This window comes from Cryptococcus neoformans, chromosome 5 (assembly GCF_000149385.1).
Source record: "Cryptococcus neoformans var. neoformans B-3501A chromosome 5, whole genome shotgun sequence".
Classification (NCBI taxonomy): Eukaryota; Fungi; Basidiomycota; class Tremellomycetes; order Tremellales; family Cryptococcaceae; genus Cryptococcus; species Cryptococcus deneoformans.
Window position 1 is genome coordinate 207,496 of NC_009181.1, and position 27,297 is coordinate 234,792.

The 27,297-nt window shown below is 47.3% G+C and overlaps 9 protein-coding genes across 9 annotated transcripts; 5 read left to right on the forward strand and 4 right to left on the reverse strand.

The window, feature by feature from the left end:
- Window positions 1-322: 322 nt before the first annotated feature.
- On the reverse strand, window positions 323-2,400 carry CNBE0790 (hypothetical protein; the record flags this gene model as incomplete). The annotated part of the gene is made up of 4 exons (XM_770268.1): window positions 323-1,195; window positions 1,254-1,596; window positions 1,652-2,060; window positions 2,112-2,400. The coding sequence occupies 4 exons, from the start codon at window positions 2,398-2,400 to the stop codon at window positions 323-325; spliced, it is 1,914 nt and encodes a 637-aa protein (XP_775361.1).
- A 1,991-nt stretch (window positions 2,401-4,391) lies between these two features.
- Window positions 4,392-5,851, forward strand: CNBE0800 (hypothetical protein; the record flags this gene model as incomplete). The annotated part of the gene is made up of 8 exons (XM_770269.1): window positions 4,392-4,688; window positions 4,739-4,850; window positions 4,910-5,011; window positions 5,061-5,122; window positions 5,174-5,431; window positions 5,484-5,542; window positions 5,595-5,674; window positions 5,730-5,851. 8 exons carry the CDS (start codon window positions 4,392-4,394, stop codon window positions 5,849-5,851), a joined length of 1,092 nt encoding a protein of 363 aa, XP_775362.1.
- A 2,104-nt stretch (window positions 5,852-7,955) lies between these two features.
- CNBE0810 (hypothetical protein) lies at window positions 7,956-8,792 on the forward strand (the record flags this gene model as incomplete). Its single annotated transcript, XM_770270.1, has 3 exons — window positions 7,956-8,309; window positions 8,365-8,609; window positions 8,666-8,792. 3 exons carry the CDS (start codon window positions 7,956-7,958, stop codon window positions 8,790-8,792), a joined length of 726 nt encoding a protein of 241 aa, XP_775363.1.
- A 468-nt stretch (window positions 8,793-9,260) lies between these two features.
- On the reverse strand, window positions 9,261-11,195 carry CNBE0820 (hypothetical protein; the record flags this gene model as incomplete). Its single annotated transcript, XM_770271.1, has 2 exons — window positions 9,261-9,363; window positions 9,418-11,195. The coding sequence occupies 2 exons, from the start codon at window positions 11,193-11,195 to the stop codon at window positions 9,261-9,263; spliced, it is 1,881 nt and encodes a 626-aa protein (XP_775364.1).
- A 1,503-nt stretch (window positions 11,196-12,698) lies between these two features.
- On the forward strand, window positions 12,699-13,574 carry CNBE0830 (hypothetical protein; the record flags this gene model as incomplete). The annotated part of the gene is made up of 2 exons (XM_770272.1): window positions 12,699-13,214; window positions 13,257-13,574. The coding sequence occupies 2 exons, from the start codon at window positions 12,699-12,701 to the stop codon at window positions 13,572-13,574; spliced, it is 834 nt and encodes a 277-aa protein (XP_775365.1).
- Window positions 13,575-13,650: 76 nt separating this feature from the next.
- CNBE0840 (hypothetical protein) lies at window positions 13,651-15,500 on the reverse strand (the record flags this gene model as incomplete). Its single annotated transcript, XM_770273.1, has 5 exons — window positions 13,651-13,773; window positions 13,822-13,877; window positions 13,932-14,491; window positions 14,543-14,975; window positions 15,041-15,500. 5 exons carry the CDS (start codon window positions 15,498-15,500, stop codon window positions 13,651-13,653), a joined length of 1,632 nt encoding a protein of 543 aa, XP_775366.1.
- A 1,264-nt stretch (window positions 15,501-16,764) lies between these two features.
- Window positions 16,765-18,252, forward strand: CNBE0850 (hypothetical protein; the record flags this gene model as incomplete). Its single annotated transcript, XM_770274.1, has 7 exons — window positions 16,765-16,787; window positions 16,837-17,009; window positions 17,068-17,280; window positions 17,333-17,427; window positions 17,479-17,525; window positions 17,581-17,667; window positions 17,733-18,252. 7 exons carry the CDS (start codon window positions 16,765-16,767, stop codon window positions 18,250-18,252), a joined length of 1,158 nt encoding a protein of 385 aa, XP_775367.1.
- Window positions 18,253-19,904: 1,652 nt separating this feature from the next.
- On the reverse strand, window positions 19,905-23,129 carry CNBE0860 (hypothetical protein; the record flags this gene model as incomplete). The annotated part of the gene is made up of 9 exons (XM_770275.1): window positions 19,905-20,338; window positions 20,390-20,504; window positions 20,556-21,731; window positions 21,783-21,907; window positions 21,979-22,204; window positions 22,255-22,641; window positions 22,692-22,771; window positions 22,823-22,910; window positions 22,962-23,129. The coding sequence occupies 9 exons, from the start codon at window positions 23,127-23,129 to the stop codon at window positions 19,905-19,907; spliced, it is 2,799 nt and encodes a 932-aa protein (XP_775368.1).
- Window positions 23,130-23,349: 220 nt separating this feature from the next.
- On the forward strand, window positions 23,350-27,258 carry CNBE0870 (hypothetical protein; the record flags this gene model as incomplete). The annotated part of the gene is made up of 16 exons (XM_770276.1): window positions 23,350-23,422; window positions 23,481-23,570; window positions 23,620-23,682; window positions 23,738-23,870; window positions 23,918-24,012; window positions 24,067-24,395; window positions 24,446-24,752; window positions 24,800-25,163; window positions 25,220-25,762; window positions 25,815-25,920; window positions 25,973-26,180; window positions 26,231-26,337; window positions 26,397-26,561; window positions 26,620-26,689; window positions 26,741-26,826; window positions 26,875-27,258. 16 exons carry the CDS (start codon window positions 23,350-23,352, stop codon window positions 27,256-27,258), a joined length of 3,123 nt encoding a protein of 1,040 aa, XP_775369.1.
- Window positions 27,259-27,297: the final 39 nt, after the last annotated feature.

A 27,297-nucleotide genomic window follows, 5' to 3' on the forward strand; every position in this document is an offset into this window, starting at 1 on the left:
TATATATTGGGTGCGACTGTGTTCGGTATAAGCAATGTATCTATATCTATGATCGTGTTCTAAGATCGTGTTTGATAATCGTTAATTTGGGTGTCGTGGAACTAAATAAGTCATATCTTTGGCATCGGCGAAGTCAGGACCAGGAGCAAGCATTATGGTATGCATGAATTGGGAAGATGCCGAACTCATTCATCCGAGACAAAAGCAACAATAAGAGATAAAATGAGATGAAATAAAATGTCCCCTAACAGAAAGTATACTACTGTTTTTTTCTACACTGAGATCTACTACAGCTATGACTACTAATGCACATCAACCTCACCTAAGCCTTGTATGGAGCAGGAGAGACGCCCTCAAGCAAAGCCTTGATCCTGAGAGCAACCAACTTGGAATGGTATCGAGTCAGAGGCAAGTAGCCGATCACCAACCACAGGTTGGGAACACCACACTCCTTCCAGGCAGACTTCATCTCGCCCTCCTCGTCGACACCCCAGATAGGGCCACATTGGTCAGCGATCTTGTCACCCAATGTCTGTCGGACAGAGTCGATGGTGTTGGAGAAACCGGTAGCGAAGACAACGAGGTCAAACTCCCTCTCCCTGCCGCCAGAAAGAATGACCTTGTCCTCTGTGAAAGACTCAACGTAGCCCTGCTCGACCTTGATCTTGCCCTTGATGATCTGCTCACAAGCACCCGCCTCGAAGTAGAAACCACCGTTACGTGTGGAACCAAGAGTAGCTTGACCGGTACCCCTCTGACCCTTGTAGGTCTTGAGACCCTTGGCGCGAAGACCGTCGAGCATTTCTTTGTCGAGTTCCTCGAGAACGGCACGGTTGCGTCGAGCAAGCTCTTCACCGGGACCCACGGGCATGGAGTTGAATAATCGGTCCTGTTCTTCAATGTTGGGAGCAACGCCATTCTTGGGCTCAAAGCTACCAATGTTACGAGGCACGGAGTGGGTGAGGGACATGATATAGGTGGGGGATCGCTGGAGAAGGGTAACGTCGATGTTTCGGCGGGCACAGTCATAGGCAGTGTCAAAACCGGAGGAAGAAGTACCAACAACGAGGACTTTCTTGCCCACCCATTCACGAGAGCTGTCGTGAGAAGTGGAATGACGAGCAGTGCCCTTCCACTTGTCCATACCGGGGATGACGGGGGTCATGGGAACACCACAGAGAGAAGTGGCCATAACCTGAACGATCAATGAGCGGTAGTCCAAAAAAAAAAAAAAAGAATAAACTCTCACTTACAACGTGCTTGGGGTTCAAAACTCTGGTTTCACCATTCTTATTAACCTCGACGGTCCACTTGCCATCGGCGTCTTGCTCGGCCTTGACAACAGTAGACTTGGTCCAGACAGGCAGCTCCATAGCGGAGGCGTACCACTCCATGAAGATACCGAGCTTTTGAGCAGGGGTGTAAGTTGGCCAGTACTTGGGGAAGGGGAAGTAAGGGAAGTGGTCCGCCCAGTGAGGGAAGTGAAGAGAGAGGTATTCGTATCGCTTTCTCCAAATCTCACCGATCTGAGCGTTACGCTCAACGATGAGGTTAGGTACACCTAAAGCCTTGAGTCGAGCAGCGAGTGCAAGACCACTTGGGACACAAAGTCAGTACACCGAGTGACAAATCTTGTAAACAGAAAACTCACTTTTGGCCACCACCGACGATCAAGACATCGGGCACGATCTCCTCGTCGTCCATCTCCCTTTGCTTCTCCCAAGATACGGGACCGGTCATGTGGCCATCAGCAGGATCGAGCTCAGGGAACTTAAGAAGAGATTCGGCGACAGAGTGAACAGTCCACAGACGCCATCCCTCCTGAGTGAAGACAGCGTTGATGACGGCAGAAGCCTGGACAAGGGGAGTATCGAAAGACAAGACGAATTGGAGGAAGGAAAGGTCGGGGTAAGGCTTCTGGATGGCAGGTGCGGGTTTAAGGAGCTTGAAGTTGGTGCAGTGGGTGGATGGCAAAAGGTCGGCGGCAGCACGAGCAATGTTCTCGGTAAAGTTGAAGGTTCGGTAGTCCCAGGTGAAGGCAAGTTTGTCCCTCCAAACACCTGGTAGATGTCAATGTCGTGACACCAGGAGGAAAGAAGTGAATTACTCACCGTACTCGAGGAACAGGCCAGTGAAGCCCTTCGCATCACCCTCGCTCAAAACCTTGGAGAGTTTAGCGACAATCTCCTCGGCAGCATTCTGAGCATCGACATCGTCGGGAATAGAGACACCGAGAGCGTCGGTGGTAGGCAAAGCGTGGTTGTACTTGAAGTCATACATGAAGTTGTCGGCGACGGGAGGCCTGGGAGTCTCCTCGAGCTCGACATGGCCGTCAACGACCTTAGACTTGAGGTCGGCGAGGTCGACCTTGTGGTTGTCAATGATGGCGGTGGGGCTCATTGTGCGAATATGAAAATGGAGGATGTGGAGAAATGTGAATGGAAAGTGGAGAGGGGATAGGAGCAGACATGAGGGTCTTTATACATGGTGTGGGGTGAGTATGCTGCATGAAAAGCCGGTCAGTGACGGTCCGGCTTGAAGAGCAGAAAAGCAGAGGGAGATGCTCAAAACATTGTCAGCCGTCCACGGAGATAACTCCGTCCACCGGAATTAACACATTACCACTTCACAAAATCCCGACCTTTTCTCGGCTCTCTGTAATACGACCCATTTGCCTCTCACCTCTCAACAACAAATGTCCATTCGCAAATACAAAATATTCTAATACAAATACTTCCAGCAGTCGCAATGCCGACATTTGCAGTCGGCCGTGCGGACGTCGAAGAATACCAAATGACAGTATCGGGGTATAAGCGTATTATTATTCCTCTCTCTTCTCCTACTTCGACTTTCGTTGGTTTCCCCATCATCATCATCCATCCTTTTATGCATGGATAATTTTTGCATGTGCGAGACCCCAAGCATTGGTGGCTAACCAATAGTAAATGTGGACGATCAAGCAAGTAGTGTTTAGGGTTTCTGATGGCAAGTCAGCCATCATAAAATCAACGCCCTGCCTCCTCTTCTTCAGGCACACATCTGCAGTTCCTAATTAGACTTTCCCGTTTCGATTTGAGCTATGGACTGAAAAAGGCTACTGCGTAAGAGTAACCATTTGCCACTCTGCTGACATGACTACCCTTGCCCAAAATCTCCTACAGTAACCTCAAGGAAATGTCGGACATACCAGCAAGGTTGAATAATAATGCCGCCCATCGTCATATACGAGTGGATCGGCCTTTCGGAGATAAGGAGCTGAGATGTGAGAGAGAGGGCATGCTGGGCGTGGTTAGGCGCGAATCTAGTGGGATTTAACGTTGAGTGGGTCGGATGCATAATAAGGATAGCTCGGCTTTTGGCGGTGTTGGCGTTAGTTGAAAGCAGACTAATGTGGTAAAAGAAGAGTTGTTAGAGTTGTTGTATATAAATGGTCTCATGAGTTTTTCCCCAATAAGACTCCTCTCCATCTCAGAAGCTTATTAAAAACATATCGTCCAAGTACATCACATCATTCTCGACCACCACCGACCGTGCGAGCGATTAAATTATTTCGGGCCTCCACATTCCCACCTCCAATCCAGTTTGATAGAGTTGGTTCCACGAGGCCCCGGAGCCAGAATATCGGAGCGGAGCAACTGCTGCTTTGAAGTTTGTCCTTCTTCAGAAGTTTGACTTTTAAGGCATTAAAAAGAAGAATGGACAAGGCGCTTTCTTGAACGAATTCGGCCAAAAATACAGTTTTGGCGTCTATGGCTCGTATCCAAAGATTCATGTAACCATTGTAACTGCTATGCACTGCTACAAAATCAGTTAGGTCGTGAGTAGATGTTTCATAGATCAGAATATTTTGATAGAAAAAAGAGGAGAACGCCGAACTAGAAAAAAAAACAGTAATAGTAAGTAGTACTAAGTTGCGCAGAGTTATTACTGAGCCTGCAACCCGGCTAGTTTTTACCGTTCGTGCCCACCGCTTTCATTATCCGATCCTCGACTTCTGCAGTCTGTTGAACAGTATAACTTTCAAACACAGTGTGGTCGGTAGTATTACCTGCTAAACGAAGAGAGGGTAAGATGCTGTACCGACAGGCTTTATAAAAGCTCCGCCCTCCACGGTGATTTTCAAAGCGCCATTCAAATCTTCTGCTACAACGGCTGGTGGGACTCCACAGTGCCTGAAAGAAAGCCCCGCCTTCGCGGATAAGATAAGCGGCAGCTGCAAGTTGTTCATGTCAAACGTAGCCGAAAGACGGATGGAATTTTGAAAGACACGGTCATCTTCACACCGTTTTGTACCGGTTGACCCCAATACATAAAGATGAGCACAAATCATCCAGAGCCCCCTCAAATTGCTCCCATCTATTCAGCCCACCTTTCTACCCATCTACATCACAATGCCCGTCGCTACTACTCCCGACACAAAGCTCAAGCTCGCCGTCATCGGTTTAGGTCGAATTGGTGCCGTTCGAGCCCGTATCCTCAGTAATTACGCTCCCAAGATCCACGTGGTGGCCGCTTGCGACTCCAAACCCGGGTCTGACGTTTGGGCCGCTGAGAACTTGCCTTCCCATGTACAGTTCTTCTCCGACCCAGAGGAGTTGTTCCAAAAGAGTGGTGCTCAAGCTGTCTTGATCTCTACTGTCACTGCTACTCATGCTCCCCTTGTTCTTCGTGCTCTGGAGTTAGGTTACGTGAGTCTGATAGTGAATGATTAGAAGGAAGAGCTGACAAAAGTCTTCAGCACGTCATGTGTGAGAAGCCTATCGCTGTTGACATTGCCACTACGAAGCAGGTAGTCGAAGCTGCCAGAGCCAAGCCTGAGCTCAAATTTTTGGTTCCCTTCTGCCGTCGATGTAAGTTGGCCTGTTGAATGTTTTAATTCTTTTTGTTTGGTGACTAATAGCATTTGCAGATGATGAGTCTAACCGAGCTCTCAAGATGTTAGTCGACGCAGGAGAGTTGGGAGACATCCACGCCGTCGAATCTTGGTGTCTTGACGCCCAGGACCCCACAGGTTAGTAACAGAGTATTGTACCTTATCATATGCTCACATCCATTCAAAGGTTTCTTTATCCAGTTCTCAGCCATGTCTGGCGGTATTTTTGTCGACATGGGCGTTCACGACGTAAGCTTCTCTAGGCCATCCGTTTACCTTAATTGCTGATCGTCTTCGAAGATTGACATTGCCCGCTACTTCCTCAACGTTAAAAAGGGTCTGATTAACCCTAAGAAGCAAGTCAACAGGGTCATCGCATTTGGTCAGACCGCTGTCTATCATGATCTGCAGAAATTTGGGGATGCCGATAATGGTTACGGTATCGTCGAGTTTGCCAATGGGAAGATCCTTACTTCCCATATTGGACGAACTCTTACCAATGGGCACGAGAGTTCCACCAGAGTCTTTGGTACCAAGGGTACAGCTGTAGTCAACGCTGTGAGAGGCATTTATTCTGCGATAAAGAGCAAAATTGACGTTAATTATCTAGGAATCTCCTGCAAACCGTGTTCAGCTACGAGACGCCCATGGAGTGAGAAGTGAGACAACGTATGTATCCATAAAATACCCTCTCCAGACATGGGCTCATCATTTCTTCTAGTGGCGACGCCTTTGTTCTTTACCAACAATCCTTCGTCAATGATCTTGATGAGTTTGCCACCTGTGTATTGGAGGACAAACGTGAGTGTCCCCATAAAAAGAGTTTCCGGATATCCAATTCATATAATTACTCCAGCTTTATCCCTCCAACCTGAAGACGCTCTTGAGGCCAGCAAGATCGCCACTGCTCTGCAATACTCTTTCCGAAACAGGGTGGCTGTTGAGTTTGACGACGAAGGAGAGCCTATCATGCCTTAAAAAAATGTAAAATTCTGAAATACATAGAACTATGTGTAATTGGGACTGTGTAACATTTACAACTGTGACTAGCGGATAGAAGCCCTGGAACGCATTCATTTGGCATTTCTCATGCAAGACACTGAGGTTACACTCCAGATATCAGATGTGGCCCTCAGATTCGTCTTTTTCTACCTTCACGTATCGATATTAATCATTTCGTTTTCGAGAGAGACTGGCCTCTGGCTGCCACATCAACACATCCTGCCCCCTGTATCTCGCTTCCCGTCCAAGTTTTATTTTTTCTTAGGCCCTTTCGGCTTTCTTTCTTTCTTTCTTTCTTTCTGGAGCAGAGATCTTTGTTGGTTATTGCTTGGCTGTGTTTGAGACTTTTTTGGGCTTTGAAAAGAGAAGAGCTAGACTAAATATCGACTGTCGAACCAGTAGTAGAGCATTGCAAGCTGCATCTGTATGCTCTGGAACAGCTTCGTATTCAATCACACCTAACTCAACTCGTGCCTTTAGAAAGAAACTTAGTAGTAGGGAGTTATTTCTTGTTTCCATTTTGAAGATCGAAAGCAAGGCTTGGCGGAATGGAGGCTTGTAACGGTATGTTATTTCCGAAATTTGCAATGACTTTTGTGAGAACGGGAACAGCATAATAAGTCAAAAGATATGTCGTTATGATTAACAATCATGGGCGAAAGTACGAAGTACAGAGGAGCGTGAATGAGTTAACATGATGGAAAACTCATCGCACCATATCTCCCAGGACGTCATTCATAACTGTGATGATTGCCTACATTGCCTATCATCTCAAACATTGCCTACCTGAAAATAAATGAAATCCCCCAAACTTCTGTGATACACCTTATGCTCACATTGACAATTCATCACTCACTTGTACCCAAAGATCGACTGCCAAAATTTATGTCCTTGCTCGCGATTGATGCCCTGCTGTCTGCTCATCTATCCACCTGCTGCCCATCAACCGAACATCCGTCTACATCCCTTATACACATCATGCATGAGAAGCTGACCATCAAAAGTACAAGCGCAGAGCGCAGATAGACACTGCAAGACACGGTTAGTCCCGTTAACACTCACTACGAAGGCAAGCGGAATGGTAAAACTAGTTTGTCGGGTCGCGAGTTGGTCGTGAGATGATGCTTGGCCTTGGCGGAAGTCACAGAGGCCGAAGATGTATAGAAAGGTTTGAGGTCTTTCCGGAGATGGATCCAGGCGTGATGGAGTACATTTGCTTACTTTTTCGTTGATGGTATTAACCGCTCCACAGTTCATGAGCAACGGTTTATGCGTTTTCCTTTGATGCTGTGTTTTTGCACTTTGCAGCCACGGACAGCCACCAAAAGGCCTAGATTCGTCAATATGGAGTGATATTAGTACTCTCCAGAAATGTCTCCGCGGTTGTTGTGTGTAGTACATACTACAATTAGCCTGGGCGTGGGAAAGAAGGCAGCGGCAGAGTTGCGTATCCGATAATGCCGACCATCCCCCGTTTAAGTTACTTACGTCTACAGTACATATATCCAACCTTCACTTCCCATACATTTTCCTCATCCTTACTTCTATTTTCTATCCCCCTTCCCGGTCCCCGTATGTGGGAGCAAGTTCTCTACCCAGAGCTACCAGGTATCCTTGCATATGTGTGTATCACCAAGTCTCTTGGTCCTTTGTGCGCTCCGCTCACCTCACAATGGTTTTCCAGTTCCCATTCGCCTGTCGTCTGGCCGCTTTCACACTTTTTACACCACTTGGCGTGTGTATCATCCTTGATATCGTCGCTTACGGTGAGTTCTTCCCTCGCCAAAGTTACCCTTTCTTCGCTTGGGAACGGGTGGCCGTCGGCCTTCGATCGGCCATTGATTGGTTACGAATACCCTCGGCGGAAATGCTGACCAACGCCACGTCCTCCGTCTTTTCCCGCATATATAGCCATCGCTCGAACACTCCATTTGACGATTACCCCACGCCGTGTCCCACGTTCACCTCCAACCCTCACATCTCAAATTCTCGTTGAAGCAGTACCTGTGACAGAGGCAGACTCTGATTCATCGTCCTCGGCATCTTCATCATCCTGACATATACTGCAGCTCGCTAGAAGATGACGACCCCCACCGCTGTTACTCTTGTTGGAGCGACTGGTCTTACCGGCTCGCATTCCCTCAACTGCCTCCTCACCTCTCCTCATGCCTTCTCTATCAACGCTCTCACTCGTCGTCCGCTTTCCGACACTCCATCAGCGGTCAATCCTCTCACCAAGCTCACCACTCGAATCTACAACTCACTCTTTGATGCTCCCACCGATAAGGATGCTCTTGTGCAACAGGGCGGTATTTACGTATCCTGTCTTGGTACGACCCGGGCCGACGCCGGTGGAACTGCGGAGCAGGAAAAGGTGGATTTGGGTTTGAACAAGGATTTGGCTACTCGTGCTAAAAAGGATGGCGCAAGTACTGTAAGCAATTGTCCTCCAACTATTCGTATTTTGAAGCTAACTCGAAGGCTTTTAGTTGATCCTCGTTTCAAGTCTTGGGGCCGCCTCTTCCTCTTACTTTTTCTACCCACGCATCAAAGGTCAGCTCGAAGATGCTGTGAAAGCCCTTGACTTTGATCACACCGTCATCCTTCAGCCCGCTGTCTTGCTTGGCGACAGGGCGGAGTCGAGAGGAATTTCAGAGATTGTTTTGAAAGGTGTGATCAGGGGGATCAGGAAGGTTGGGCTGTCAGTGGATAGTCTGGCTGTCGAAGGCGCTGAGTAGGTTTTTGATCTTTTTGCTTCATTGTCGGCGAATAAACTGACATTCATTTTAGTATTGGTGCCTGTATCGCACATCTTGCTGCCAACCCTCCGAGCGAGAAGGTTTTGACCATTGGCGACCACGAAATTATCGCTTACGCTAAGCAGTACCGCGCTGCGCAGGCTCAAAGCTCAAAGTAATTGAAGAAACCTCTCCCTGCAGATTTAATTTCATTCAAAGATATAGGTTTAGAGTGTAAACGAAAATGTGTACAGTAATTAATTGTTCAAGGAAAAGAAGAAGGAGAAGGTGGTTCGTGTTCTGTTTATTAGATATTTTTTTTTCCTTTATTCCCACCCTCAAACTTGGATGTTCAAGAGAGAGATTTCCTACAAGATGAGGATCCTCCGTGCTGATGCATGCTGTGTTGTATAATGCCCAGTCACTGAACAAAGAAGTTGATAAACAGTAAATGGCGTAGCATACATATCTAAGATACTACTTTTGCAAGACTATTACTCTAAGTTTGGGACAGTAATCATTGAGTCGTAAACTTTGCGGTAAATCTCCTTGCTCGCAAATCTTCCTTCGTCCTATCCCTTCATTCCGACAATTATTGACTGCTCGGCTTTCTGATCTTGCCAAGACATAGCTCCCCTTAAACCTCTTTAATCCACTCTAATTGACGTATAGAGCCTTCTCAACATGAAGTATGTGGCCACATAACCTATTGAACCTCCAACAAGGAAGTCAAGAAGGGAGACTAAGAACCTGTCCATTGATCAGTATACCACACTGCAATTTATAAGAGGGGCGTAAACTTACAGGTAGCCAAAGTAGAGCACCACACTTGTGAACCCATTCAAATACAGTCTCGAAACCCAGTACCACACACCGTAAGCGAACAGCCAAAATGCTGAACCGCCTCCAATCAGAAACGCCCTCCAGTGCCATCTGTACTCCTCTGCGCAGAGTAAGAAGTAGACAAAGAGGACAGTGACAGTGGCAGTAGTTAAAGCGACGATGACAAAAGTGAGGAAGAGAAAGCCAAAAGCGTAATAGGCTCGGTTACCGAACAGAGAGGAAAGAACGAAGTAGAGCTCCACAAATGCAGCGCCGAAGGGAAGGATACCTCCGAGAATGGCGGCGGGCCAAGTTGACAGGTACCATGGCTTGGGGGGGATTTGTCGTGGAATGGAAGCGACTCGAACGGGGTTGATAAAGGCGCCGTGCTTCATACCATAGAAGTAGCCCCCAATCGACAAGGGCGCAGAGATGAGGAACCATAAGAACAAGACGGCGAGGATGGTACCGAATGGCACAGCACCTGAAGCGGAAGCGAAGATGAGGAAAAAGTTGAGCATGCCGATGATGGTGAAAACAACGGTAGGAAAGAGCACGGCAGTGAGGATGAGGTTAGTTTTCCATTGTTCCCCGCCGAGAGTGGTGTATGTTCGGGCAGAAGAATAACCAGAGACACAACCAAAGAGTGTCCAGCAGATGAGGAGCACGGTAGCAAGGGAGCCTCGGTTGGATGGAGAGAGAAACCCAAAGAGCGCAAAGACAAGAGTGACGATGCACATCATGATGAGGTGGATACCGTTGCCGACCATGACGGAAAGCAACATGGGTCGCTGAGGAAGTCGGAAGACCTCGCCGTGAACGAGCTTCCATCCATAGTCTTCTTGAACCTCGTCAGACAGGTCAACGGCATTGTAGCGGTGAATGTCACGTGAAATAGATCGCAAAAGGATCATGCCGACCATGAAAACGAGGAAGCCCGCAATGATAAGGGAGTTGATCAAACTGAACCAGTGGATCCTGGGATCAAAGACGTGAAGATAAGCGTCCCATCGAAGGCCCCATGGGATGTCACTTTCAAGGAAAGATACAGAATAGGTGTAGAAGAACTCGTTGCTGTTTTCTTCGGAAAGGTAGAATGGTTGCTTGTTGAAACAGTCGGGCTCGGTCGACCCGGCAACCATGGAATTGACAGTGCTGGGATAGACGAGAACGCCAACCACCCTAAAGTGGTTCTCATCACGCATGTGATACTGGATGTAGATGTCGTAATGGTTGTTCAAAGCAGGCTTGTCCGGGTTCATCTCATCGTTACCCAAACTGAAACCCTGCGCATCCAAGAACGTCTCTCCGGTCTTGCTATCCCTCCTCATCTCACTGCTCGGCAGCCCGTCAATAAGCAAGTTCAACCCGTAATCTTCCTTGATCCTCTGGTTGATAAATGCCGCGTCATCTTTTGGCACACTAGCTTGGCACAACTTCTGACAAGTTGAGTTCTCCAACATTCGAATCTCGTAAGGAGATGAGAGAATTCGATCGCCAAAGAGAATCGAACCAAGGCTTTCAGGTTGTCTCTTAGCACCTCCTTCAGGTGAACAGAAGTGGAAGCGGCTGTCATAGTAATCGTATGATATGAGTGACTTGAGCTTAGAGTTGAGCATAGGAGTAAGCGTGTTCACAAAAACATCGATCTTCTCCCCTTCAAGGTAATCGCGTGGGGCAGACCCTGGAAGGTAGAATGCAGCTGCCGAGGAAAGTGACAAAAGCGTCACCAGGGCGATGAGCGTGGAGCGGAGGACCATTTTTGGGCGTCGGCGTACTCCCTGCTGTTTATTTATGAGTTTTAAGTAAGTTGTGGATGTCGAAAACAATCAAATTCCAATTCATCACTCGCGGTCATTTATTGTACTTGCTTCGTTTGTTGCTGCGTCCGCTGTTAGATGGCGTCGGCGGTCGGCCACAGGACATTACGTAAGATACTTTATCTTGTTAAGGTTAATGATGATGGCTTGTTATATAGCGGGGAAGATCGACATCGATCCGAGTAACGAATATCAAATGGTGAAGCGAAAAAGGAAAGACCTTTACTTGTTGGATAAATTTTTCGTGAGGACAAGTATTGGACGATGCCGGAAGCGACATACACAGGCCTTTGTTCTACCATGTCCAGATTTACTACGACAGACCAATCCATCTCATACTTCTCAGCACTATTAATCCAACGACAGTGCTTGGCAGATCTCTCACATCCCTGACAAGCGGTATCCAAGTGTCGTTTACCTTATTCTCTTCTCCAATGTTCCGAGGCGCGGTCCATCCCTCTATCCGATATTTGTACTAGTAGATCTCGTCCCCATCTGCTCCGGCGAGCAGTTCCTAGCATACTTCTTCGCGACATTTGGTGCTGATCATGATGTCGCTGCGATGAAAGAAACATCGAAAACGCAAGCATCCAATATCCACGAAATCCTGCAATCTCTTGACAAGCTTCTGCGCGAAGACGCGCACGGTTTCCATAAGAAGCTCTGGGACGAACTACACAGGTATTATACGACCGAAGGCCTTCGGAGTGCTGGGGCAAGTCTTTAAACATACTTTGCTTCGCACGAAGGTTCGATGAAGGGGGTAGGGAAGGCAGTGTGGTTGCTCGGTGTACCAGATTTATAAAGATGATCTGGAGAAATATCGGAAAGACTTGATGAGGAGGAGGATTGCAGAAATGAGAAAGTACGAGAATGTAGTCGAGTGGGAAAGGGTGATTGACAAAGAGGTGAAGTCTGAAATATGTAGGGCGAGATTGAAAATTTTGTCGCAGGGCGGTTGGGAGAGGTATTGAAAAGAATGAAGAATGAAGGTGATCAAGAAGTGATAGTTACCCTAGACCATCATGTTGAGCGCTCATCCAGGTGGTAGTGCCGGGAAACACATTAGACCGTAGATAACTGGACATTGAATTTTCCCGAGGGCAGGAAGGAAGGTGGTGAGTGTCAAACATGGCAAAGAGTCCTGTCTGTCGATTTCCACATGCATTTGGCCAAGACTCTCATAGAATTCTGTGTTCCGAGCTGTCAAGCGAATAGGATCGTTGAGGTTGATGTTCAAAAGGTCAAGGGACGACAGAGAACGGGACATCCGCTAAATACAGAGTACAAAAAAGAATAATTGTACTGGAGTAAGGCTCAGCTCTTTCCGTCGGAACTGGAATCGACATCGCTCCCTTCTTCGTCAAGCTTCTTCAACACCTTTTTCTTTCAGCAAGAGGACTTCAAACCACAAAACGTTCTTGAGTTATAGAAACTCACAAAATGCTGGTCCTCAGACCACCCATGACCCTCCGAGCCATCTCTCATGCCCGGCTAATCCCCATACCCATCCCACCCATCCTCTCCCGCCCAGCTTCCTCTGGTCCGCCCCGACCCCGTCAAACCCAACCAGCTGCCCACCCTCTTTCATACCGTGACTCATCCATTCCCCACTCTGTCGTCCGCCTCATCGGCCCGGAAGGCCTTCTTCCCCCCCAACGACTCTCTTCTATCCTCTCTACCTATTCCACCTCTACACACACGCTCGCCCTCGTTTCTGTCGATGGTGAATATCCCGTTGTAAAGCTCGTGAGTAAAGCGGAAGAACGGGACAGAGAAAAAGAAAAGGAGGAGAAGAGTAAAGTGAAGAGAAAGATCAGTATGGAGGAAAAGGAGGTGCAGGTGTCGTGGCAGAGTGCCAAGGGCGATTTGGGCCACAAGCTCGAGATGGCAAAGGGAATTTTGGAAAAGGGCGATAGAGTTCAAGTCGTCTTTGCAAACCGTCGTCGAGCGGAACCTGTCAGTGAACGCCAAAAGGATGAGATCGTCGCAATGTTCCAGGGAATATTGGAAGAAGTGGGGAAAAAATGGAAAGAGGACGACAAGAACAGAGGACTATGGGTGCTTTATTACAATCCCTTGGACAGCGTAAGGCAAGAGGTGGAAAAAAAAGTCTTGGAGGCTGAGCAGGCGAAGAAGGAGGAAAAGGAGAAAGCAAAGCAGGAAAAACTTGAAGCAAGGAGAAAAAAGGAAGAAAGGCGAAGACAGAGGGCTGAAGAGATGGAAAAGGAAAAGGCTGAAGAGGCTGCTAGAAGGGACGAAGAGTATCAGAGGAGAATAGCGAACTCTAGGAAGAGCGGATTCGGTGGATGGAGATAGCAACTTAGAAGCACAACATGATACATTTGTATATCCTACACACGCTAAGAACAATCTCAAGATATATCATTTACATCTAAGTCCCATTCTTTCCGCAATCAACGCTGACGAGAACGCCCTTGTAATCCCCCACGCGGACAGATTGACCATCAAGACCGGTAGTGTCGCCCAATACTAACGCAGTAAGCTGTCGGCCATACTTCATTCGATGTTAACTTTTGACTTATTGGGGTACAAGTGCACTTACAACGCATCCAGTGTCGATTCCTTTACTGAATGGTTTGATATCCAGTCCTCTTCCAGCTGGTGGGCCATCAGCGTTAGCTTATAGATGAGCTGAGATGATTGATAACTTACCGGCATGGCCGTAGACGACAGTCACAGGTGAACACTTCAACTTTTTCTTCGCAGACTTTTGTTTCTCCGCCTCGGGCGTACCAGGCTTCTGTCTCTTCACAGTCTCATCGAGTTCCTCTTCATTTTCCAGCTGCACATCATCCACTTGCTCTTGCTCCACTTGCCATTCATCACCCTCATCCTGAGTTGACCAAGCGCCCGGGCCTTTACACCGCTTCATCTCCTTATTCCACACTTCACTCCATGGCGTACCTTCTGTAGAGGATTTGGTGACTTGGCCCTTGTTAGGACCTTTAGTGTATACTGACCGCATGTTGTAGATGTTATACGGACTAGTGTTTTGGATGACGTTTTTCACGATCGCTAACTCTTCGGCTTTACGGTATGGGGGAGAGAGAGTGGTGTTGGAATATTCGACAAGTGGCTGGGAAGCATCGGATGAAGATCGGAGAGGATTTGAGGGGAGAAGACCCGCGTGGACAACGAAAGCATGAAGGGAAGGGAAGTGAAGGATGAGTGAAAGATTAGTGAGGTACTCGTATGATTCTTTCGAAATTTCCCTGAAAAAGTGTCAGATAGAACCACAGCGCGTGGATTACTACGTAACTAACCTTGCGATATTCCAGTGTTCCCCCTTCCAAACCCAACCATCTGGATATTTTTTCTTGTCCTTGCCCAGAATATGGATAGCTTCCTCTTCTTCCTTGCCGGATAATAAGTCCATGTAGGCCTCCCACTCCACGCCTCCGGCCCATTCCATCCACGTTCGCCACTGAATAACAGGCTGATCGTGGTTGCCTCTCACACCTCTAATTTTGTGTTCTCTCATCCATTGCAATACTTGCTCTGGTTTGGGACCTTTTGCGAGGAGGTCTCCAACGTGGAAGAGGACGTCACTAGTATCGTCGTACTGAAGCTTTGACATGAGCCTTTGGAGAGGATCGTAGGAACTGTGTACATCGCCAACGAAAATTACTCGGTGACCAGAAGAAAAGTCGAGGTCTTTGTGATCAACAGACTTTATCATCGTGAACCTGTCAAAGTCTAAGGCTTTTGTTAAGAGTTTTTCGCGCAACTGCGAAATGTGAACAAGCTCAAAGACCACTCACCAATTTTCGGCCGAGCACTCGATTTCTCTCCTGTCTCCGCAGCCAAACCCTCGTCATCGATATTGGTGCTCTGCTCCCCGTCACCCAAACCCATATTACCTGCAAGGACTTCTCCAAGCTCTGCTACGCTCCCTATCCCAAAGACTCCCTTGAGCCTTGCCGCTGCGTCCTTCGCGGTTGATCTTGACTCGGTTGACGCCATGAAGATGACTGCGAGCATGAAGATACTAATGATTGCCACTGACACTGACCTTCGCAGTGCATGAGTCCGAGGATCTTTTCCTACTGGGGTGAAATGTGAAGGTGATGGAAGGGGAACAATCTCGTCTAGGAAAGATGGCCGGTGGTGGAGAGCCGGTGGGTGATGAGGTTCAGAGTATAGTGGCAGTGTGAGGTGGTCCTCTTGTTCGTGGTCGGCGTCGGATTCCGGTGGAGGGGAGTACTGATGGAGCGTTACCATGTTTTTCAGTATTTTGTCTTTATCTTCTGGTCCCAGCGATGTCGGTATATGAGTATGAGACGTAACAAAAAAAGAAAGAAAAAAGATGAAGATGACGGAGTGTTTTATTAATTTGAACGGACGGAAGGCTTGGAGCCCTCGGAATAGATCATCACGGCGTACCTGGTGCCTGACTTCTAATCTCGCAAAAAACACCTCTATACCTATGATCAAGAACTTAATAGGCCGTGGAAGAACCGTCACCTTTTGGGTTGCTTGCTGCTGAGCCCTCATCTTTTCATTCAAGAACTAAACTTTTCCAGATCGGGTGGTATCATTACATTCATAGCGTAAACCAGCTATTCATCCAAAAAGAGTTATAAGGATCAAAAAGATTAACGACAGATTTTGAGGGTCAGGGCTTGCCAATCAACACCAGCAGACTCCATGAATCGCAGCTCAGCGGGTTTCAGCTCTACAAATCTACAGTGTTTCTCGATAGAGTCCTCCACATTCGTTTCGGTCGGTTAAGGGCTCGGACTTCCAGAGTTTTGACCATTACATCGTCCAAAATTTTTGTAAATGGAAGTGATTATTCAAGTTCTCAGCTGGGGGTGGGCACAAGGCTGACGTCCGAGTAGATATTGAACATGTGCTCGATAACTGAGTGCTTGGCTGTGTTTCTTATTCCTCAATAAATGGCGGAGGCACGCGGGTGATGACCCACCACCTTGAGGAGTTGACATGGACGCCCACGAATAAACGTGGGCTTCTATTACTATTCTCCAAGGGCGGCAGCCAAACGACATTGTAATTTGCGCATTTTTCTCCGTTTTTTTTTGTCAGGATCAAAGAGTAACATACGGTTTCTCTGGCATTATGATTGTGTAGATAGCTCTGCCGAAGCAGTGATTTTGATTGTTTGTTGGTGGGTATACACAAGTGGTAAAGAATCGTCCAAGGATAAAAAGTCGTGGTGGGCGCAGATGGTGGTAAATAGGGGAATCTGCCTCCTTCCTCAGTTGCTTCGCCGATCCTCATGGCCAGCTTACTCCCATACTTGGGCCTAAAGGTTGATATTCGCCCCTTTATCATTGGGTTCAAATCAACAAAAATTTGCTGGGTCCGTCTGGCGGACAGATTTGTATTATTATTTTATTGCCATGATATCATCCGGTTAACGCCGACGTGCGCGTCGCGTCTCTACTGCATACGGCAATCCAACACTTGAATAGCAGCCAATCATTCCATCTATAATGGGTCTGATTACTCTTCGCCGTAAATCATGGAAGACGAACAAGTACCTCAGTATGTATGGCCTCCTTGAACCTCTCTAGTTTGCTCACACTTCTCCCAGACTTCTTGTATCAACACCCGAAGCAGGGACGTCATCTCTTCCTCCTGCCAGATTCGAACGGCCGCAAGTGCCTATCACTCTCTTAACAGGGTATTTGGGCGCTGGCAAATCAACTCTGCTACAGTACATTCTTACAGCCAATCATGGATATCGCATAGCAGTTTGCATGAACGGTATGATAGATTCGTTGTACAGTTTTTAACATAGGCTCATCCCGCTTTTCCCGTATAGATTTCGGCGATACGACAGACATTGAGTCTAAAAGCCTAACAATGTCTGATCCAGACTCGTCGACCACTACCTCTGAATTTCTTAGTCTACCGAATGGATGTCTTTGTTGCTCTGTCAAGGACATGGGTATAGCGGCAATTGAGGACATGGTCATGAAAGCTCCGGGTGGAGTCGACTGGGTTGTGGTCGAACTGACAGGTCTTGCAGACCCCAGTAAGTCTCATATCTCGATCTGGGTGTTCTTCGCTGCTTATTATGAGGGAAGCTCCAATAGTTAAGTCTTTCTGGTCCAATGAGGAAATGGGGGATCTGTTTCTAGACGGAGTTGTCTGCGTAGTGGACAGCCGCAATGTACTAAAGGTACGTTGTACTAAGTCCTTTACACTCTGCAGTATGTTTACATTGAACCAGCAATTAGATGGACACAAGGATTATGACGAAATCACGGAATGCCAAAAGTGTGTTGCCTTTGGCCTCCGCATGTGTTGCTCACGAGATATTTTTTCTTATTAGGCAAGTGGCTTCTGCGGACGTCATCCTCTTGAATAAAATCGACCTTGTGTCAGAAGAACACCTCTCTAAGGTGGAACGCGCTGTTAGGTTCGTCTTGGTTTCCTGACATGTTATCCCTTATTTTAATGAGTACTGATGTATGTTTTTCGCAGAGAACTCAATGCAACTCTGAGAATACATTACACAAGGAACTCTCAAGCTCCCATTTCTGAGCTGTTTCACATACGGGCCTTTACCAATTCTGTTACTCCAGCTATCAAGGAAGCACCCGCGGCTCTGGACGATGGTCATCAACATTCATCTGACTGCGGACATCCCCATGAAAATGGAGAATTATTGCCTCATCGTAACTCCAGGATCAATACTACGCTTATTCCCATCCCACCACTCAATCTGCTTCAGTACAACAGAATTAACACCTTCCTTGAATCCGTCCTCTGGTCAGCGACTTTTCCTGCTTCATCCAAAGTAGCACCGGAAATTTTACGGACCAAAGGTTATATCACACTTCAAGATGATAGAGCATTTGTTCTGCAAGGGGTGGCCGATCTGTTTGAATTGAAAGAGGTGGACAGGGCGCTCGATCCTGAGATGAAAGGGAAGATTGTGTTCATAGGAAAAGGAGTTGGAGAAGATTTGAAGAGAGAGTTACAAGTGTGGGTCGGCTTGTAAAATAAACCTCTGAGATGTATTTCGCGCGTACCTTCATGAGCAGCCTATCATTGGAATAACGAACTTTGTTTTCGTTGATGAGCTGTCACAAAAAAGTCGAGGAGTCTGCTAAAGAGCAAGCTTGGATGGTGTTTCCCATCAATATAAACAGTATATCATTACCAATCCTGTCTTAAATCGTTCCCTGCTGTCATCTTCAAGTAGATATATTTGTCTTCCAGACATGGCGACTTGTTTGGTTGGATTACCACCCAAGGGGCCGACTGTGCCTCCTTAAGCCGATTTATTTACGTCGAATAACATAAGCCGCATGAAGGAGAAGAAGTTAGTCGCTTTGTAGTCAGTCGCAGCTATCTACTCTATTCCTGTCTGTTGCCGTATGAACTGTGGCATTTCAAAAGGTTTTTCAAGTATATCTCAGGGCTCTTTTCGCCTTGAAGAACATCAATGGATGACCAATCCAACAGCATTATCGCCTAGCCCGCCAGTCAATGGCTCTCTTTCTGTGCTTTCAGCCCAAGAAATACTTCTCATTTAGAACTTCTACCCCAAAAGAGCCCACATCTCCTACTCCACCAACACCACATCACCATCTTGTCTCTCGAAGCCAAAGGGTGCCTGTCTTGACGCCATAGACTCGAGCCCCGAAGATCCGGCTTATCCCTTGAGCGCATTCTGCAGTAGGGGATATTGCTTGCTGTTTAAACCTTATGGAATACTCTAACTTCAGACGATCGTTTGACGTAGACATTTAGAGAATTTCACTTAGATGAAATGACCAATGATGATGCTCGACATACCCGAAAGCCCATAGCCGGCAGAAGACCTTTTTCCTCCTTTGGCGAGCAACTGCGGCAGTAATCTTCTTCCATTTTCCAACCTGCTCATTAGCACATATGTCGGGTAGGAAGTACAAGCCGCTTGCTTCTTCGGGACAATAGCACCCTTGCCATTGAGTAGATCACCATATCTAAAATAACTGATCAGCGTTAAAGCTTTGACATTAGTGACAGGGACTTACCTGTTGCTTTCTGCTAGTAATGTTTCACTGCCATGCCAAAGGAAATGTTTGAACTCGATGGGGCCAACACTGATGTATGATGTTTGAGAGTAATTTCGGAGACTAATGGGTGATGGTACAGTTTGGAGAGGATTGTCAGTGAGAATAAAAGACAACAATAAGACATCAAGGTCGGGTCAGGTTGATATACCAGGCTGCCAATGTTCCGATGATTAATAAGCATCAAATGTTAGGCTGGCACATGAACAGACGCTTGACGCTTGATAGGTTTCTGAAGGACATAGCTAATGCACGCTACCATACTTGCCTGTTGAAAGATGAGTTAGCCGATGCACGTCCGCACAGACTGTTTCCTTGTTCAAACCCAGCTGAGCAAGTAATGCCGATAGGAGACAAAACTGCTGTATTATGATTAGAAATGATTGGCTCCCGTCCTTGGTACATTAACCACCACCTCGCCTGCACCTCGGCTTGCAGTAGTGGAATCAGTGCCATCCAACGCCATGCAGAACGCTACAAGCCTGATTGTGGTTTAAAAATAATAGGCTCTAAGTCCATAAAACCTATAATGAGATCGTTAGCTATGCATACACCCAAAAGACGTGAACTTACTATGCATACAAATCTTCGTTTATTCTGCTGGACTCTCCCTTTTTCCTTCCTTCTTTTTCTTCTTTTCCCCCGCCTTCTTCTTCCGCTTAACCTTCACGACTTGTACTTCTGGCACGCTGGCAACAGGCACATCCTCACCACCATTCCTCTGGAAGTCTACTTGTGACGTGGCACCTGAAAGACCTTCCTCCTCATGTAGCTTATATTCTTCAAAGCGGCTACTACTTCTTGAAACAGGCTTGCTCATAGAGCCCGAGGCGGAAAGATCCACGGCAGCCAAACCGGTAGTGGAATTCATCCGTGATGCGGATGGGCTCAGGCGAGAAGACGGTGTTGGAATTTGGGGAGAAGAAACGCCCTCGGGAAGTTCGCCTGTGCGATCAAACTCAGGCGGGGCTTTCTTCTTCTGTCTTGATTTGGATTTTGGCCGTGATGAGGGATCTGTAATGTCGTCTGGAAAGATATTGTGTCAGTCTTAATAGGTACAACACATGAATCACTTACGTGGTAGCTCAGAATCGTCGAGCTTAACAATCGGAATGTTGTCCACGTCCTCGTCCTCTCTATCATAGAGATAATATGGATCATTTTTATGCTTTGCCCGTCTCGCTGCCCTCCGCTGCCAAAAAAATTGAGCAATGTAACCGTGATTCTTAAGATTCAAACTTACCCTCTCTCTTTCAACCCTATCCTCGCCTTCTTCACCCTTCTTCCCTTTCTTCTTCTTTCTGCCCTCTCTCAATACCCTCCTCAGCTCTTCCATCCCTTCCCCACCACCTTCTCCCAGATTCAATAGACCCTTCTCTCTTTCTTCCTCGCTTTCGTCAACTTCTTCAATATCCTCCGGCCACCCACCGCCTGGGACAAGATCGGTATCTAGATCAAGTCCCTCTGGTATACGGATTGATGATTGCGCATAGGACGCGACTGCATTTAGAGGATGGGACGTGGATAGGGGTGGGAAGATGTACAGTGACTTCGGGTATGGTGGGTCATTCTGATTGGTTTGCTTTGCTTCGGCCTCAAACCCTCCCTCCAGCTCAGGGATAGAAGATCCACTATCCCTTCGTAACGTATTCTGAGGTGGGAGATGGTGCTCGAGATCAGCTTTGACGAATCCTAATAAACCCTTGATCTCGCCAACTCGTTCGACAACTTCCATGTCTCCCTTTGCATTTCGCTCGACCTCCGTCAGACCTTTGTCAATGCTCGCTACCAGCGCCTTGGTCTCTTCAAACTTATCTCCAGACCAAGAAGAGGCAGCGATTGTGCAGTAATAACCGAAGATCTTGGCGACTGCTTGTATAGAAAGGGAAGTAATAATGGTCGAGGTAGAGGGTGAAAGAAGGTTGGAAATGGCAGAGAGAGGTGATGATAGCTCCGAAGGATACTCGCCACAGACCCAAACGGCAGCTTCAATCAGGCCGTCGGCACTTTCGTTATCGTCTCCTAGCCTTTCTTTAAAGTCGTCATCTCCCAACACCTTTTCCAAGACAGACACGGCATAGTTTCGAACACTCTTCACTCTGGCAACAACGTCCAAAATCATCTTCTTGATATCCTGACTAACGTTTACTCTTGAGACGTAGGCGACGTCCACCAACACACTGAGAACCCATTCAAAATCCGTTACGTTGGCATAGGTGTTGTGGGAAAGAATGGCTAGTAAGCGAGTGGAGAGGAGATGACGGTATGCGGGCGAGAGAGACGGCAAGGCGTTACTCGACGTGCCAGATGAGGAAGCGATAGCCGCCAGTGATGCGGCAGCTGATGGCAATACAGGGGAGACAGGTGCAAGGTGAGACAGAAGTGTGTCTGCTATTGTTTGGAGGTTATTGGGATCGACCTAGATTGGTGTTAGTACGTTAATATTTGTCAAGACGATATATTGATTTACCATGTTCGTAGCGAGCTCTAGAGCTCGCATTCGGATAGACACGTCGGGGTCATCCAAACTCTGTAGAACCTCGTCTTGGTACTCTGCGACCAACTGTGGATGGGTTGGAATAATTTTAACCATTGCTAACAAGGCAATGTATCTCACTACTCAAATAAGCTTCCATATCGGTTACTGTGAGAAAGGCGGTACCCACGATTTTGGTCACCTCCCTCGTCCCTCAGGTAGCCTCCCAGCTTCTCCACACATACTCTTGCAAGGGCGTCGGCTTCTGGCCTATCTGCGTTCAGCATGCCGCCCACGATACATGTCCGCACACATTCGTACAATAAGGATATAGCCGAGGTGTTGGAGATGAGTGTGGTGATAGGAGGAAGAAGCTTTCGGACCAAACGAGGCTCGAGGGGTGTTAATATGGCGAACTGGAACGCTGCATCAGCCTGTGATTAAAATGGCGGTTACATTGACATACCAGCTTGACAACCTTGATAAGCATCCAGTTATTGCTACTTCCCGTCAAGATCCCGAACAACTCGGGTGCTAAGGGCAAGTAGTTCTTCCCGCCCTGTCTCCTAGCCAACTCCATTACAACGCCCACAGTGGCGCCCACTACACCCTGATCCTCATCCTGCAGCCTTTCTCTTAACCTTGGGAAGCCCTCGCGCAAACCTTCGGGGAATGCTTCCCAGCAAGGTAACAGACACAGAACTGCTCGTTTGCGGATACGTGGCGACGAGTGGGTGAGAAGATGGAGGAGGTCGGGATGCAATGATGTTGATAATGAAGAGGAGAGAGATAGAAGTTGTGGAAGGGCTGTGAGTGGAAGGGGAGGTAGAGGAACATGAGGTGACAGAAGATCCTGCAGTAAATCACTTAGCAGATGCGATGTCAGGTCTCTAAGGTATTTACCTTTTTGATGCCGTTGACGGTAAGGACAATTTCTTCAGTATCTCCAGAGAAGGCCATAGGTGCAGCAAGATATCCCAGCTCTTTAGGTTATGCATTAATAATAGAAAGCTGCTGAACCCGTTGTCACTTACGTTTGAGATGATATCTCGGGGAGCTCATAACCTCCACGACATGAAAGGCGAACCCTGCCGGCGGCGGAATGGGGTAAAGCATCATCAACTATATGTATAACGGTCAGGTTTGTAATGCCCTAGACAGCAGGATACTCACGTAGCACATCTTAATGACAGCTTCCGCCTTGAGCGCCATGTCCTTGCCCTTGAGCTCGTCGCGTATCTCCGTCATAGCCTCCGCGATGAAGGCATCTTCCTGGGTTTTCGAGGCACCCTTGTGGGCGCGTAGACCTCGGATGAGATCCTGAAGCGTCCTCTCGAACATTATTTTGCGAGATTATGATGAGATATGAGGTGTTGTCATCGATAGCATGGTATAGCCTTAGAAGGGCGTCAGAAGAGAATAGTGTCACTTACGTAATATTGCGTAATCACAATAAATAATGACATCCCGGCGAAGACCAACGAACGGAAGTCGGGACAGCTGTTGGACAGTCAGACTAGCTATAGGTAGCTCTTCAGAACATATCACGACAGTATACAGTATGGACATCGAGAGACTCGTAAGGACGCACGTATCCACGGCAGATTTGAATCCGTCTCAGGAGCTTGTTCAAGGTAAATGTGGCTCATTCCAACCTCCGCTTGCTTAGAGCTCACAATCCGTAATTTTCAGGTGTCAACAGTGGTCAAGTACAACTACTACAAGTGGTAAAGGCTTTGGGGAATTACCTCACCTCTACAGAAGATGATATCAGGCTTAAAGGTATGCTGTCGCTAGTGCGCCCACGGATGACAGTTTCTGATCTGTGTAGGGTTGACGTTTTTAACCAATCTCCTGGGTGTTATCATACCTGGGAAGATCAATCGTCAGGCGAGTATGTAGAGGTCAAAGTATAATAGACATAACGAAATTCTGATATGTCGCTTTAGCAACGACCTTGACAAACTTCTATATCTCAAAATTAGATGACTTTGAGTCATTACCGCCAGCTCTAAGTGGATTAACTACACTTTCGAAGCTAACGACGTTCGATGACACTGCAGCGGTCGATGTTTATAAAGGGTTTGTGGATGTCACATGGCATGGCCAAATGTTGATAGCCTCCACAGGGTCGTGGAGAATGTCAATATCAAAGCATATGCGCAAGCTATAAGACACCTTGTCTACGTCTTGTTCGACAGCTTACTAGCAACACATCGAGATGGTAAGTCTCTCCGTTTGTATGTAGCCAAATGATAATGTTGATCATGTCGCCTAGCTCTGAAGAAAATGGGAACCGCTTTCATCAATTCTTATACCAAAATCGTCGACGGCGAGAAAGACCCTCGGAACCTCATGCTTCTTTTCTCAATCGACCGAGTAATCCTTTTGGAGTTCGACGTCAAGGATCATATCGAAGACTTTTTTGACATCACATTCTGTTACTTTCCCATTACCTTCCGCCCACCTCCTAATGATCCTTATGGCATTACTGCGGATGATTTGAAACTTGCTCTCCGAGAGTGTATGGCATCTAATCCCTATTTTGCAAAGATGGCATTGCCTCTCTTTTTAGAAAAATTCGCCACTGCTACGGGTGCTACTATGGTAAGTGAAAACCTCCATATTATATAGACCGTCTCTGACATCAAGAGCAGAAAGATCTAATGCTCACCATGGCCGCTTGTTTCCCAACTTACGGTGCCGATGCGGTCAATGAACGTAGCAAAGAACTCTGGGAGGGCATCAAGACCGAGATACTTTACTCCTCTGATTCAACTATTGAAGCCGCTGCCCTTTCTGCTCTTGAATCACTCATGCGCGCACTCTACCCTAATGAGGACAGTGTTCCGTCAGGTTTGGCGCAGGAGATCATTCAGGAATGTATGAAGTCCCTGGAGGAACCAGAAAAGAATCAGGCTTTAGGTTCGACCAAGATTATTGCCGCGATCTTCCGAGGTTCTCGTAAGTACACACATTTTGTTGTTTTTTAAACTAAAAATCGCTTGCAGCCTCGGCCGGTAAATTCGCCCTCTCGCAAGTATTCCCTCAGCTTTTCCGAACATTCAACACTCCCACTGTACCTTCTCACCGTGCTCCTCTCCTCACAGCCATCTCTTCAATTCTTCTCGCTTGTCAATCTACCTACAACTCTTCCTCTCGATCACATGAGCAAGAGCAAAATTTGGAACCCTATCGAGGGGACCTTTTGGATATTCTGAGGGAAGGTTTAAGGACGGATGGCTTGAAAGGACCGGCCATCAAAGGGTGTATTGCTCTTGTTGGTGTTCAAGGCTATTGGAGCCGAAAGGAAGTGGAGGATGTTGTTAGGGGGATTGACGAAATTCTGATCCATGACGAAAATCAGGAAATTAGGTAAATCAAGTTCTCTCCATCATACGAGAAACATGCGCTAAGTGGAGATGGAATAGACCGGAAGTCATTCAAGCACTTATCACAATCTCCAAATCCCATCCCACTGTCATCGAGTCGCTTACTCTCCCGCTCTTATTCCACAACCTTCCTAGCTCGGCGCCTTCCGTAGAGGACTTCACGGCGAGGGAGCGATATCGGTCTATCCTTGGTTCATTAGGGAGGCTCTGCATTCAGCCAGCACTGTGGGGCACAATGATCGTGAGGGTCACTAGCAGACTTGACGTATTGGTCTCCGCTACTCCTGAAAACTCAGAGGGAGCTGATGTGGAAATGGACGACATAGATGCTAGGGAATGTAACATTGCCTATGCGTGGGACCTCCTCAACTCCTTGCTCACGGTGATAGAGGCGAAGGTCAAACAAAAGCATATGGATGTGGGCAAATATTACGAAGAGTTGATGCCGAGATTGCTGGGTTTGGTAGTAAGAGCGTCTCAGCAAAAGGTTGGCGGAAGCGGAGAACCTTTGTTCAAAGACAGGAGATTGGTGGCGATCGTAAGCAAGATTGAGGAAAAGATGATCTGGGAACTTGGCGCCGAGTATGTCGATTGCTTCAATTATTTGCGTAAATTGCAATTGACAATATGGCAGGAAACAAGAGAAACAGTTCAACCTTGTGTACAGAGCATTCGAGCAGGGAGAGATGGTTGGTATAGTACACGAAAAGTCAACTGTTCAATCTTCTAGCCCTTTACGTGTAAGTATAATGTCAGAGCATGGTGCCGGCGGTTAACGAGCCCTTAATTCAGACTAGCGCATCATCCGCAGAGCAAGACCTCATTGCGCTCTACTCTTCGGCCCTCCAAGGCCTTTCACCCCCTGTTTCTCTTCCATTGGCTTCATGCGGCGAGTATCTGAGAGGGAAGATCCACTGGACTATTCACGTCGCAAGGGATGACTGGCAGGTTAAATGGGGACTGCAGATGGTTTGTGCATTAGTGAATAAGAAGGAGAATGGTGAGTTTCCTTCCAGTCTACCCTTCTTTATTAGTGCTGAGTTTATGAAGATCTCAAAGAAGCCTTAGAAGGGGTTTTGGAGAAGATTTGGGCAGAGGTGCAGGATACTACTCAAGACTTTGAGGTCAGACGCAGAGGGCTACTGGTTTACTTCCACGTAAGCTGTCTTTTGGTCCTTCTGACTGCTCGTGCTGACATAAATATGTGGCGTTACAGATCATCAAAGCCCTTTCACTCCTACGCCAGCCATTAGCATACACAGCCCTTGACAAAGTCATTGAAGTGTTGGGATTGTTCAGCATGGACCCTGAGTTTGTCAGTGAGGCAGCGAGAGCTTTTGGTGTGTTGGCGAAGAAGGGTGACGGACATTTGATTGCCAAGGTGGGTCTGACGCTTTCCTCGCTTTGTGTGTGACAGAATAGAGACTAATTGTTTGTAGCTCCTTTACGCTCAAAAATTGTGGAACTTTGTGCTTCCGAAACTGATTGAAGGGGATAAGGAAGCTTCTGGTGAGCAGAACGATTATACGGAAAATAGAAGACAACTGACCAGGTAAACAGGCAAAGAAAGGATAGTGTACCTTGTCGCTTTTGCCTCTCTCTTGCCTCTTGTTCCTCCCTCTCTTTGTCTCTCCGACCTTCCTACTGTGAGTAACTTATGGATCAGAGGAAGTATGCTGCTAACCGTCCTGCAGATCCTCCCACTGATTCAACGATCCTTGACACTGTCGTCCCCTGTTCAGAGGACGAACGTGATCCACGCCCTCATCTCCATTCTTGAGACCCCTTCATCCCCATCTACTGATACTATCCTTCATTCTTCTGCCTCTTCCCTCGTTTCAGCCCTTCTAACCTCCTCCGTTCCATCTCCGGAAACCCCTACCTCCTCAAAAGTTAGACAATCCGCCCTCGCTTGCCTGGCCATTATTCCCGATACGATCAGGTTTGAAGTGCTGTATAAGCAGAAAGCAGAGGTGATCAAGGAGCTGGGAAAAGCGGTGGACGACCGAATCAGAGATGTGAGAAAAGAGGCTGTTGAATGCAGGGCAAGGTGGTATAGGTATGGTCAGGCGACTTAGTTGTATCAATATCGCATAAAGGGTTTGTTAAATTTGGGG